Here is a 14,005-nt window from a genome sequence, read left to right as displayed (position 1 = left end):
TGAAATGGATCACAGAAGCTTTGATACACTTTGATAAAATTCTAGAATGTGTAGTTCAACGGTGCTATTCATTTTTTCCCCCTTTCATCTACAGTTTACATACTGATATTGCATAGAAAACAATCACACCTGATATGCATTTAAGTGTTGCTTTATGCAGCTAAATTCACAGTTCATTTAGTGTAAACATTGTGTCAGTATGTGTGTTCCCTGGGAATCGAACCTATGACCTGGGTGTTGCTAGTGCTATACTACCAGTTGAGCTACTTTTAGTGGGAAAAAATGAGTTCATTCAGAACACTTTAGCAACCATGTATAGCAATGCCCTGGAAATCAACAAAACACCTTAACATTGTGGCACCAACTTGCTCTATTCAAGTGCAAATTGTCATTGTGTTGCTGTCTTATAGCACATACGCCCCCTTGCTTTCACATGTGCTTATGGCAGTGAAATGTAGACCAGTGTCCCATAGTGGGAGCTCAAGAGAACATGTGGAGTGATATATAACCACACTGCATGGGTGCATGTATTATTCAAAGGCAATTCAAGAGCCAAGTGTGCACACGTCCCACAATCCAGCACGCTTAAAGGGGCGCGAATGATCAGATACCTGTGCCTATCAGCCACAGGGTCAACTCTATTACAGTCCTGGTGTCACATAGCCTGGACTCGCTCTGGGTTAAAAAAAAAAACCCGAGTGTCTTTGCACATTGCAGGTATATGCTAATGCGATTCCCCTGACTCCTCACCAGTACAGCCATACATTAAGTGATTCAGGTAGCAATAAATGTTACAATTGTAACCAAAAAGGATTTTCTTTTTGTCCTTTTCATGTCCTTCTCAGCTTACACAAGGACTTTTTTCAAACATTTTGTAGATTACTTCAGAATTAGCTATTCTATTTTGGTTTTCATGTAATTATAATAACATTTTAGGATTGAAGTTTTAAAAATCTCCCTTTGACTTGCATTGATTAATTTAGCGTTAAAAAAGATAGGGATGATCCTATTCAGAATTAGTGAAAGTTACTTTTAAAAGTTATGTGTTACAATAATGCATTACTCCCTAAAAAAAGGAACTAATTGCATAACTTAGTTACTTTTTATGGAAAGTAATGCACTTCTTTACTTTTGCGTGACTTTTTCTCACCTGGGCTGGGCTTTCTTTGTTTTTTAACACCAAACCAAAAGTGAAATGGATAAGTCTCAGGCTGAAGGAAATGCAAATTCACATCTGTGAGTTTCACACTTCAGCAAGAAAAACAAAAAAATTAAACACAAATGTAATGTTTATCTAAAATCATTTTTGGGTCAGCAGCAAATACATTGATTTATAAAGTAAGATTAAATACATAAAGTATATATGTGTTATTTAACATTTAATTATTACAGGTTTGCTGGGGTTTTTTAACTCAGACATTTTGTTGTAAATTTTAAATAGTTACTTTACTAGTTACTTGGAAAAAAAAAAAGAAATCGGATTATGTAACTCACGTTACTTGTAATGCGTTACCACCAACAATGATTATATTTATCAAATTAAAATTTGTTCTTACATGCATTTAGTTGTATACTGAATTTTGATCTGACAAAGCATTTCCCATAGCTTTGCCAAATAGTTTTATAATAATTATCATTTCTACTTTGAAATTAATATCAGATAATCACTAGAATGTAATCACACGAATACTATTTCATTTGTTTTTCTCTATTTTATCAAAATTATGACATTATCACTCACAATGCCTATTACTTTATCACTCACAGTCCTTACCTTAAAATACATATTTTAAACAAAAACTTGGTAACACTTCATTTTACAGTCAGTGTCCGTTAAATGTTACATTGTACTTACCATAGTAATAACAGTAAGTTATTCATAATTACATGCAACTAACCCTCAACCAAATCCTGATCCTACCCTAAGCCTAGTAAGTACATGTTGTTAATTAATATTACTCTGCATTTAAATATATAATTACACTGTAATGACACCTTAAAATAAAGTCCCAAAAACTTTTATACTGTTCCACAAACTTTTTGTCAACACAACTTTTTTCTGAAAACAAACAAAATCTTCAAAAATATTACAAAATAATAGCCCTCATGCTTGAAGGCCTATAGGATCTGGTGAGTTAAATAGTTTAAAAAATAATTACACTCAACTGAAGTAGATCTTATTAGTACCCTGGTAATAACACTTGAAAACAAATGCTGTGTTTACTTTAAACTGTAAGATGATTTGTGTCTAAAACTGTGCTGTAGTCTCATTCCATTCATTTAAAGGTGCAGTATGTAAGAATGATAACTAGTGGTTGAAATAGGTACTGCAGTCGAATTCAAAATATCGGAGATCGTCGTTTCTCCCGCCACTTGCTCCTCAGACTGGACAGTGCTCACTCGGGTAGCCAGTTTGAGCACACGCAACAGGAACGAGCGCAATGGACAATGAAAAGCGGCAAATTGGCAACATGCAGTATCACAGACCAAAACAAAAACAAACATTCCAGCCTGGAAACGCACATTTCAAAATAAAATAACTGGCTGTAGAAGTGTTTTTCAGAGAAACGAGTATATATGTGAACTTAGCATGTTTCCTAAATATCTGCTAACATATTATGGTAGGGGAGAGTGGGGTGATTTGTGCCAGGGGGGAAGTAGTTCCACCCTTGTTTCTGGAAAACCGTAGAAGAAATTGGTCATATGACCACATCATTTTGAAAAGCAATCACTTTTACTTGTCCTCCAAAGAAGGGAGACACATGGCATGAGAGTTAAGGATATTTTAGTGCAAAAAAAAACTGTTTTTTCCCTTTCAAAGTAAAATTTCTATGATTAAGGTTTTTTGATTGTAGTGTCTGAAAAATTATAGACAAGTTTGAAAACATTTCACACATGTTTTAGTGCTTTAGTAGGCTACACAATGAGTCTATACAGTTAGCATGATGTTAGCTCTTAACTGCTGGATCATGCTAGTTTTTCTAACTTGTGGGTCTGGGGTGATTTGTGCCAAAGGGCCTGGGTTAAGTTGTGCCAGATCCAGACCACCTAGACCTACATACTCACAGGGGATAATCTTGAGAAGTGAGGAGATGGGCATGCCTCATCATTGTTTGACTTAGGCCTGCCTGCTATTTGTTTAATTTAGCTAACACTGATTTCAGTTTTGAGTTTGAACTATGTTATTAAAGAGAAGTTTTATTCCGTTTTTAAGTGGCCTATGTCACAATAGGGTGTTTAGAAATTAGCCTAGTCACTTTATTCTCATATGTTACATAATTGACAGACAGCGCTATGTCAACAGGCATCTATTGCCAAAGCCTTTTTGCCTGAAATGATTCACAAATATCATATATTGTGTTGCTATGGTGCTCTAAATGGTTGCTAGGGCGTAGCTTGATAGCTTCACAATGATCCTGAGAGACTTATTGGTCGTCTGAGTAAAATGAGCCCATCCCCTTGTCTCTATGACACTGTGATCCAGAGTTATGTTCAACACAAAATCCCTATGCAATTGACCATATAGGAAAAACGCATGCTATGGTATTCCAGGGTGACAATATCTAAATAAACCTTAAATTAGTCATTTTGTATTGAATTTATCTTGCTTTCATATAGCATTATGGTTCATAACATTAAAATGTTCTGTTTTACTTCAGAAATCACTGGCACAATTTACCCCCAATGTATTCCCCCAAAGGCACAACTTCCCCCGCACCAGGGGCAAGTTGTGCCATGAGACCACTTTTTTTCCAAGAGCTATATTTCTGAAACAATTTATTTCAGATCCAAAGTTATTGTTCTCAGGGATGCACCACATCCTGAAATATATGTACATCCTTAAGTTGAAGGCATTACTGCCATGGCCTCACTTTAAAGTCACTTTGAGTAAAAACTGGCACAACTCACCCCACTCTCCCCTATGTGTATGCTTAAGTAGAGTGAAAAAGTTACATAGAGCACCTTTAAAGTCAACATGAAATCAAAATGGACAATTCTTATATATTTTAATGGAATGCAGTATTTATCAGAAGTCATTTAACCATGAATATCTTTTTTTTTTATTTTTTATGTGCCCTCCTTATCTTTAAGCAAAATAACTTTCCTCCCTCTTGCAGCAACATCTTTAATCTGATGATGTTTTTATTGGCATGAGGGCGGGGCAACCTGTCACTCACATGAGATCCACCAATATTATTGCGTTCCTGTCATATCAGGAAAATTGTATTTTCGAATTTAAAGCACATGAACGGCACCACAAAGTTGTAAATATCAGTGAGAAACTTGGGATTTTCTTTGAGTCCTGACCTTGGGAGCGTGCGTGTCAGTGAGGAACAAAGCGGAATACCACAATACTTAAGTTATATGTATTTAGCAGTGACACTTTCTAGACTTGTTTATTTACAACAAAATAAGCTAATTGCCTGCACAAAATAGCATTGGAATATAACAAGTAAAGTTTACAGTGGCTCCATAAATTACTTAAAAACATAAAAAAGCAAAACACAGGCTACCTGGTGCACATTCTTTGTTCTTTATTTTAAGTAGAGTTTAATAACCTTGCTGTATTTTTAGGACACCACCACCAGCTGGTAACATTCAAAGAATACCAGTCAAAGCAGCAATTGTTCTCCCCTCCCCCCATAAAGTTCATGGCCCGTCCATCTCGGGAACTTGGGTATCAAAATTATCCCCGAGTGGTAAATACGACTTGAGAGGGCGTCCAAGTCCAATTTGAACTAAATATCCGATAATTCTGATAGCACACGAAGGACGCATTGAATAAGGCACCATGTCACAAGAAAGAAAATAATATGGCAACTTTTCATGACTTTAATAGAAATAGTTGTAATTATTTTACACTTTTTATATACGGTATAACCCATATTGCTACATAGGCTACTTGATTTATACATATTTAGTTTGGTTTAGTTTGTCTGTTCTGCCCTAGATAGTGTTCAAGAAAATGTGTTGATTATAGCCTACACCGCTGACAGAAAACTTACACGAGTTTCGCAATTACAGCTCAATTCAATGGGGCTCTTTATTTAAAAGAAATAAATAAAAAAGTGTAAACACCATATAGCCCATAGGCTACATAGTAATGTGACTTTCTAACCCGATCTCATAAGTAACTATTTTAGGAGTTGGCGATTTCGGCTGACTTAATAGGCTACGATTTTTTATTTTTTTTTATTTTTTTTGTTTCAACTAACTATGAAGAGACACCAGTAATTGGGGTGTAAGCAATTAATACGAATTAGCCACCAATTCGCCAAAATGTAAAATAGTTAGGCTACGCATCGCCTTAATGAGTATGAGCTTGACATTGAAGTATGAGCAACAAAGAGATTCTAACACAACGTTGAAGACGCGCCCAAAATTCACCTCTGAAGGACGGCCTCAAGTTTCCCGGTAACAGTATCCCCTTGGATAACCCCGTGAGTTATCGCATGGAGACACCGCGGGCAAATGCCTAAGGTGGCTTGGCGTGTGATGATGATAGGAACGGACTAATAAAGCACACCGGGTTCGCGGTCTGCCTCCGCATTGGCTATATCTCATATGTTGCTGCTGGCGTTGTATGAATAATTAAAGCGCCGGTGTCTTAACTCTGCCGTTCTCGTACGCGGAGTCGGAGTGTCGGCCCGAGAACAACCGCTTGTCCCGCAGAGGGAGAGGGGGTTCGCCACGTCTTCCAGGAGACCTCCACCCTCATTCTGTCAGATCTTCTTTGCTCTGAAATAAAAACATGAATTCACTTTCTCTCTCTGTCTCTCTCAGACACGCATGTCTAGCAACCCCAAGTTCTCAAGAAGGCTAGGCTAGGATATCATAAAAATAAAGGTAATTATTTAAATAGTCATTTTAGAGTTTATTGTTTTGAACATTAAAAGGTTCCTGCACGCGCTTCTTTAGATCTAGAAACGGGTTTTGTGTGTGTGTGTGTGTGTGTGTGTGTGTGTGTGTGTGTGTGTGTGTGTGACTAAAGTCAGTCAGATCATTTCCATGTTAGACTTTTTTTATTATTATTTATTTACAGAATTTCCCAAAACAAATGCACCTGTATGAAATAAGAAATTTAATTAAATTAATCCACTATTATAGGCTTGTTCCCCTGCGATTTCCTTGAATTGTCGAGTTGCTAAAACGTTATCCATTTAGAGTTCTTGAGGATTTCTATTCAGGATTGCCCTATACGAAATAAATAAAAAGAGCTGTGTTCAGTTGATTATAAGAGTATAGGCTATGAGTGTTTCATGGGTTTCAAATTACATCCCTTTAGAATTTTTGATTGGGAAAAAGGTGATGAAAACTCAAACAGCCTGAACTGAAGCAACAGTTCTTTGAACATTACTGTGAAACATGCCATAGGTTGTTCCTTATGACACATGAGTTCCTGGCCTATAGGCCTCTACCTTTCAGTAGAACATCAATAATTCAGTCCCCACCACTGGCCACATGCCCTGCTCTGTGCTCAACTTAGATTGGTTTACACCGTTGTTTGAGGGTTATGATATAAAAAAGTATTGCCGATCTTAATTATTTATGATCCGCCTTCTCCAATTAATTTAACCCTCCTTCATAATCCCATTAGTTTAACTATTTAAATTTGGATCGATGATCGTTCTTGGCAATTAGGAAAGATTATAATTTAGGCTGGGGGGGGGATTGCAGTGCTATTAGAGTTACATATTTTAAACCTTTTAACACTTCTTTGGAGAACAACTTAAAATAAATGCGAATTTTGAATGGGCTTTAGAACTTAATGTTATGCTTAAGAAGTAGCCTATTTAATACATGCTAAAACGAATTTGCGCAACATAACATTGTCATGCAATTACCTTATTGCAAATAAAAGAAAAAGAATAACCCGCACTGACTGAGGCTACATTTTGCATTAGTTATGTTTTTACTATATAGCCGATACATTTTCAAACCTTTAGCCTACAGGGTTTTGTTTTCTTTCTTTTTCAAAGAAGAGGAAAATGACTAAAACGTTGATATAAAATAAAACTATTTTACATTTTGTGTAATGTAAAAAAAAAAAAAAAAATGAATTAAACTGAAGAAGCCTCCTTGAGAACTGTTCGGCTCTAAAATTTAAAATTAACTAACTCCTAATTTAGTCAAACAAAATGATTAACGGAAAAGTGTTAGCCTTGGCCTGTATATCAAATTTATCAACCTTTTTACTTTAATTTAATTTAAACATACCAACACTTAAATAATAACCGTCTAACTTTCTTAAGATGATAGACTATCTATCTATTTGTTGTTATTATTATTATCGTTTTGTATAGGCTACAGTAATTCATGTAAATCTACGACATCGTCTAACATAACTTCACAATTGCTTCTTGAAACATGACAGTGAACTGGAACGATCATCGTCTTACCTGAACAGCGTCTCTTCTCCTTCCCTTGAGCCTGTAAGAAGCGTTTCCTGACTAACAACTCTCCCTTCAGCTCTCTGCCTGTTTTATACCAATATACAATTAATATTGCATCGCCATTACTTAATAATTTCAAATCCCTCTCTGCACAAAAGCCGTGACAGACATGTATTATTCAGCGGTGTCTCATTCTTAAAGTTGGAAAACCAGATAGAAAAGAGGGGAAAATAGCCTAGTTAAAGTTGGCTTGAATTTTTATTTTTGTTCTCCCTGTAAATATTCTTTAAATTAGGTGGTGGTTGGTCTATATTATTCCATTAATGTTTAATCACAATTGAACTGAAGCTTATTAATAAAACAACGCAAGTCTTAAAAATTAATGATATTACAAGGATTTTGATGCGAGTTGCTTTCGTTGTATATTGTTTATGTAAGATGAAAATGGCGCATATATATATATATATATATATATATATATATATATATATATATATATATATATATATATATATATATAATACAGTATTATTATTTTTTTCTTCTATGGCGTGATACGAGACACGTTGTCCTGTTTTTTTTTTTGTTTTTTTTTTTTGCTTGTTTTGTTTTTTTTATAAATGTGTAATTAAAATAATAATAAAAAAGTCCACAGAGGTTTTGAAAAAAAATCAACAATTTATTAAATAACATTCTTCAAAGTCACACATTTTGTAAAGTGGAGTTTAAAGTGAGAGTGATTGCAGTGGCTACATTAATGCAAATCAAATAGCAGCATTCTTTACACCATCAGTTTTTGCATATTAGGATCACTTCGACTGATGATCGAAAAATATAAATATAAAATATATATTTAGTGACATTTTGTGAGAACGTGATTTCCACCATGTATGCAGTCACATCTGACAAGACATTCAAACGAATATTACAAACGCTATACACAAATTTCAATGGGCATTTCATGTGACAGCCTACTATCGTAACTTGTGCGCAAATTGTATTGTAATATAAATAAGTCTTTAAATACCAAAAACACACGTACACACTTCAAAATATAATTTCACGTGTGATAATACTGAAACAAAGGTTTTTTTAGTAGCCGTTCAGTTAGTCTCCTATTCAGAGTTTGATTATTTCAGATTAAAGCTTTTAATGATTAAACAGTATTGCTTTATAATGCAGTGGTAAATTAATATTTATTTTGTTTTACTAAAATAAAAAATACATTACGATGCCCATGTTACACAGTGCATGATGCTTTATAACCATAACGTCGTGTAATCACAATCAGCTTCATAAAATAATTACACATTAAGTGCTCCATGTTTTTCATTAGTTTTACTTGCTCGTATAGCTAAATATAAAGTAACATGAACTCTGTAATGTAAGCTGTGATCACAGATTAATCAATATCATTTCAAGTTTGTTTAAAAGGTCAAAGTGTGCGAATTATTCAATGGCCTTCGGTGGAATGAAACATTTCTGTCACTAACTTTCGGGTTGAGGTTTCTCGACCTCGCACAATCCAAAATGACTAACTTTTGAGGTTAAACTGAAACGTAAAAATAGGCTACAGATACTTTACACAGAAACCTTGTGTTTTGACTTGGGGGGAGTCGAACTTTTACAGACCCCATGGAATAATTCGCACACTGGTTACATCAATTGGAGGCAATATGAAATGTCTTTATAGGCTTATAATGCTTAAAAGAAGAAATTTAGATCCCTGTGGTGTTCCTAAAATGTCTCCTTTGCTCTAACAGCATTAGTGCACTGCTGAATATTTCATCCGTTTCTGTTTTTGCCGTTGATTGCAGAACCAAACCCGAACCACGTTCTTCTTTAGATCCAACTTCTCCGCGATTGCCGCGATTTTCTCCGACGACGGTCGCGGTTGGATGGCGAAATACGCCTCGAGCGATCGCTTCTCCGGAGCCGCGATGGACGTTCGCTTTCGTTTCCTCTCGTTCGCGTTAAAAAGGTCCGGTTTCCCGTTTTTCTCCCGGTAAGCCGCTTCAGCCTCCTCCAGCCAGGCTTGGAGAACGGGTTTGAGGGCGATCATGTTGTTGTGGGAAAGCGTTAGGGACTCGAACCTGCAGATGGTGCTCTGGCTCAGCGAGCCGACCCCCGGTATCTTGAGGTTGGCGAGGGCAGAGCCCACATCAGCCTGGGTCACTCCGAGCTTTATCCTCCGCTGCTTGAACCTCTCCGCGAACGCCTCCAACTCTCTGGGATCGGACTCCACGTCGTTGACGCACGCCATCCCGTTGTGGACCGACAGGGCGTGCGGGTGGCCCATGGCCATGGCTTGGTGTAAGTGACCCATTTGCAGGTGGTGCTGGTGGGCTTGAGTGCTCATCTCCGGCGGCGCACCCATGCCGCTGACCGATAAACTCGAGGAAATGTGGTCAAGCAGATCCCCCTCCAGGGTCTGGTGGCTGAGGTGGTGGTGGTGGTGCGAGGGCAGGTTGGATGACGGGTGGGATATGGGCACTGTGGACGAAGAAGAGGTGCAGGGCACGCTGCTCATGGTATGGTAGGTGACGTCCGTCTTGAAAGGGTGACTCTTGCCGTGACTGTGAGACACCAGGTCAGCCGCTGCCAGAGCTTCAGCGCGGGCCAGCAGACTCTCATCAAAGCCGCTGAATATATTGCCCTGGAGCTGCAGGGAAGAGCGCGCACATGGAAGTCAGTGGGGAATTGTGTCAACTCTGGATTAAAGAACATTCCCAAGCACCCTCCTCAAAAGCACAGGTCATAAAAATTAATATGAAAGCAGCAGCTTTGCTTGGATAGGCATGTGGGTGAGGGAGAGAGGGAGTCAGAGGGAAAGAAAGGAGAGGCTGGGGAGGGAGGGATGGAAGCTGGAGCAACTCAAAACACCTCAAAGTGACAGAATGGAGACAATACGAGGAGTTTAGCGCGAGACGTACCTGCGGGGCAGGTAGACACACCCGCCGCATGCCCTCGGAGCTCGGGTGCAGCGCAGGGTGCATGGAGAAGTGCTGCTTGCCGTTCATGGCCATCATCTTCGGTGCGCACCTTGCAGGTGAGTGGACCTGACATGGAGGCGACGCGGCGCTCTGGCTCGACGCTCCTCTTGTGTGCGGTTTCCATTGGCAGCGCCTCCCGGGCTACACACACACACACACACACACACTCCTCACACCGCCCTCCCGCCTCCACCTGTTCCTCTATTCAACTTACAAGATGCGAGTCGGGAAAGCGTAAGCTTCTGTAGGATAGCCTACTTACCACATGCAAAATGTTAGCCAGTATTTCAATAATTTAACTCATCAGCGAAGGGATTTAAAAAAAAAAAATTAATAACTATTAATAATAATTATTTTATCTTATTTAATTTGTTTACAATTATTACATTTTTTCCTATTTATTTGACATGAAATAATATATTGTAATTTATTTTCATTTCATGTTAATGTACTTTGTTTAAAACGTAAATGGAATTAATAATAAAATGTTCTTGATAATCATTATTATTATTATTCATTGCGAAAAACAGTAGTTTTTTAAAGTGTTCAAAAATCGATAACAATGTTAAATGCGTTATATATGTTATAACATTTTATTTTTATTTTAAAAGTGGAAAACCAGATGTACACAGTTTGTTCTTAAACTTAGTTCAACAAATTTCATAATAAATGTAATTTATTATAAATAAATAATAATTAGGTCATTCTTGGTTTTGTATTGTCAATATTGTATCTCCTGACTTATATAATTTCACAGTACATCAAATGTAATGGATAATCAAAGAACATTTTTGTCTATTTTAATGTGCAGGAAGACCAATAATTTAACTTACATTATTTCTAATTATTGTAATGTCATTAGAAATAGCCCTATGCTGTGTAGAATATTGAGTGTATTAGTAAAATGCTATATGAAACACAATGCATTAAGAGCTGAGGGGTGAAAACTTTTTGAATTTGAAGATCAATATATATTGTATTTAATTTGGACATGTTCATCCTGTTCAAAAGTGTTCACCCCCCTCCATAACCACCCCCCACCCCCCCCCCACCCCCCCAGGCTCTTAATGAATTAATGAATGAATTCCCCCATCAGTGAATATTTGAACCTTTTTAATAGTTGTGTTTGAGTCCCTCAGTTGTCCTCAGTGTGAAAAGATGGATCTCAATATCATACAGTCACTGAAATATGCAAAACAAATGCTGGAAAACTGAAGAGGTTGCAGGACCTGAAGGGTTTTTCTGAAGAACATTGGGCAGTTTAACTGCTTAGAACAAACAACGGATTCAAGAACAACCATCACAACAACAACAAAAAACCCATAGATCATCTGGGTAACAACACACAGTTTTAAGAATCAAGGGTATGTAAACTTTTGAATGGGGTCATTTTTATAAATCCAGCATTTTTTTTTTTTTTTTTTTTTTGTCTTGTGGACTATATGTAAACATCTTTTATATACAATATCTTATTGAGGACAGTACTAAACAAAATAGATGCATTTTGTATGATCCCTTATTGTGTTAAAATAATGAGCATGACTATATATATATATCCCCCTATAAAAATGTATATTTTTAAAGAAAATCTCCACATCAGCTTGAGGAAAGTTGATGCTCGCAGTCGATGGCAGGAACTTTCACCTTGGCTGACCCCTAATCTTCATCAGCTGTGGCGTTTGAGAGCTGCTCTCACCTGCCCTGTCAACCGCCTGAACAATAAGAGTAGGACACAAAAACACTTTAACTGCTCTATTCAGTATAGAGATTCATGAAGCTAGCTGTTGTCCGGTTGATACCAAAGTCAAACCAATGATTTGCAAACTCAATATTAAAAGAAAATTTAATCAAAGAAAAAATTGGACAAGCAAAAAAAAAAAAAATCTTATGAAGTCATTTTATATGAGCACCACTGAATTCCCCAGCTCAAATTGGTTTGGTGAATAAATGAATGGCATTGCAGTTGGCCACTGGAAGTAAACACCTGTTCTTCTTCTGTGTCTGGGTGACGTGGTGAAGAGAAGCCAGGCAGTGCAGTGACACAGATGCACCATCCGATCTCATCCACCTCTCCTGTTCCCCCAGACGCTCAATTATTCATCTGCTATGTGGCGGGCATCCATTACCTCTCTGGCATTTTCTCATTCATTACGCAGATTAACAATGCATACTTTTTTTTTAAAGTCTTGGCAAAATTGTCAACAGTCTTGTTGTGCCAACTGTGTCATGATATTCCCTAATCTTGCTTATGATACCTTTTATGATAAAGTCATGTCCCTATCCTTGCAAGATAAAGTTTCAAGTCATGAATATTTTACAAGCATAACCTAAAAATGCCCCATTCATAGCCCATCGCTTCATCTTGATTTACATGAACAGTTACTTTTTCCATAGTGTTTGTGTAATCTTGAATTGAGCGTCAAAATAAATTGAATTTATTGTTTAATCTGTCATGTGGTACTTTTTTAGTTGTGGTCAAAAGCTTCTTTGATACTCTAAATATCAAAAAATTATATACACACAGGTTTAACCCTGTTGCTTTTTCAGGGATCTTGCGATTTGCCTTTCTGTTGGTTTAGTGGAAGTAAAGGGGGGGAACTAAGTAGTTTGGCATAATCTTTATTATTTCTTTAAATCTTTATTATTTTGTAGTACCAGTAATGTTTAAAAATATGATTAATATTTAAAGCTAAACTATATGGGTTTATGGGTTTTTTATATACTATAAAAAAAATATATATATATATATATATATATATATATATATATATATATATATATATTAAACAACCAATGATTTCCCTGAGGTTGCCATGTTGAGAAAACTCCTCTTAAATGTGAAATGATGTGTGCCAATCCAGTGGTCAAATGCTGTGTGTCTCTCAGTTATCAGTGATCGGCTCAAGACTAGTCTGGTCTGTGTGTGCAATTCCACAAATCTGGAAGACCTTCTGAACATATATAAGCAGTAGACTTTAATAGAAAGGAAAATGTAAAAGATAAAAAGAATCAATGAATTATTAATCATTTACTGCCATGGTGAGAATGACATGTAATCATGTAATCAATAAGAAAGTAACTGTAGTCTGATTACAAGTAGGCTATTTTAACACATATAATATAATCTAATTACAAGTACTTAATCTTTGGAATCTTATTACATAATCCAGATTACATGTAATCAGCACTGTTTGTTCCATTTAAATGCACATTGTAAAAAATACTTGTTACATTTAAAAGTAATTATTGCGATGATTACAAGGAAATGTTTATATTTAATTGCTTAATAATATTATTTTGTTAACTACAATAAGGTTTCATTATTTAATGTAAGTTAATGCATTAACTAACATAATAAAACGGTTAGTTCCAGACCTTGATCCTGATTGGTCAATAGCTGTGTTTTATTTATGATAAAGCATGGCTATGACCACTTCACCCAACGGTTTTGTGTATCCCTGCAACACCCTTAGCAACCATCCTGCACCAACATAAACCATCAATATTCCACGTATTATGCATTTCAGCAAAATTAACTGCATTATTTACGGAACGAATTATGAGCAACCCTTTCTGGCGTTATGTTGCATCATTCACTTTTAATTTTAAGAGACCTGT

General features: G+C 36.5%; 1 protein-coding gene across 1 annotated transcript; it reads right to left on the bottom strand.

The window, feature by feature from the left end:
- Nucleotides 1–8,056: 8,056 nt before the first annotated feature.
- On the bottom strand, nucleotides 8,057–10,498 carry pou4f3 (POU class 4 homeobox 3). The gene is made up of 2 exons (XM_079847923.1): nucleotides 10,328–10,498; nucleotides 8,057–10,056 (listed from the first exon to the last, which is right to left on the bottom strand). The coding sequence occupies exons 1-2, from the start codon at nucleotides 10,421–10,423 to the stop codon at nucleotides 9,160–9,162; spliced, it is 993 nt and encodes a 330-aa protein (XP_079704049.1). The 5' UTR covers nucleotides 10,424–10,498; the 3' UTR covers nucleotides 8,057–9,159.
- Nucleotides 10,499–14,005: the final 3,507 nt, after the last annotated feature.

This window comes from Squalius cephalus, assembly GCF_949319135.1.
Source record: "Squalius cephalus genome assembly, chromosome: 17".
In the NCBI taxonomy this organism is placed as follows: Eukaryota; Metazoa; Chordata; class Actinopteri; order Cypriniformes; family Leuciscidae; genus Squalius; species Squalius cephalus.
This window is presented reverse-complemented; position numbering and strand designations above follow the sequence as displayed.

Bases quoted from the DNA above. Each gene is read 5' to 3' on its own strand.
- pou4f3 (XM_079847923.1), bottom strand. From the start codon at position 10,423: ATGATGGCCATGAACGGCAAGCAGCACTTCTCCATGCACCCTGCGCTG. The intron at 10,057-10,327 runs GTACGTCTCGCG...TCTTCCCTGCAG, and splicing joins TGTGTCTACCTGCCCCGCAG to CTCCAGGGCAATATATTCAG.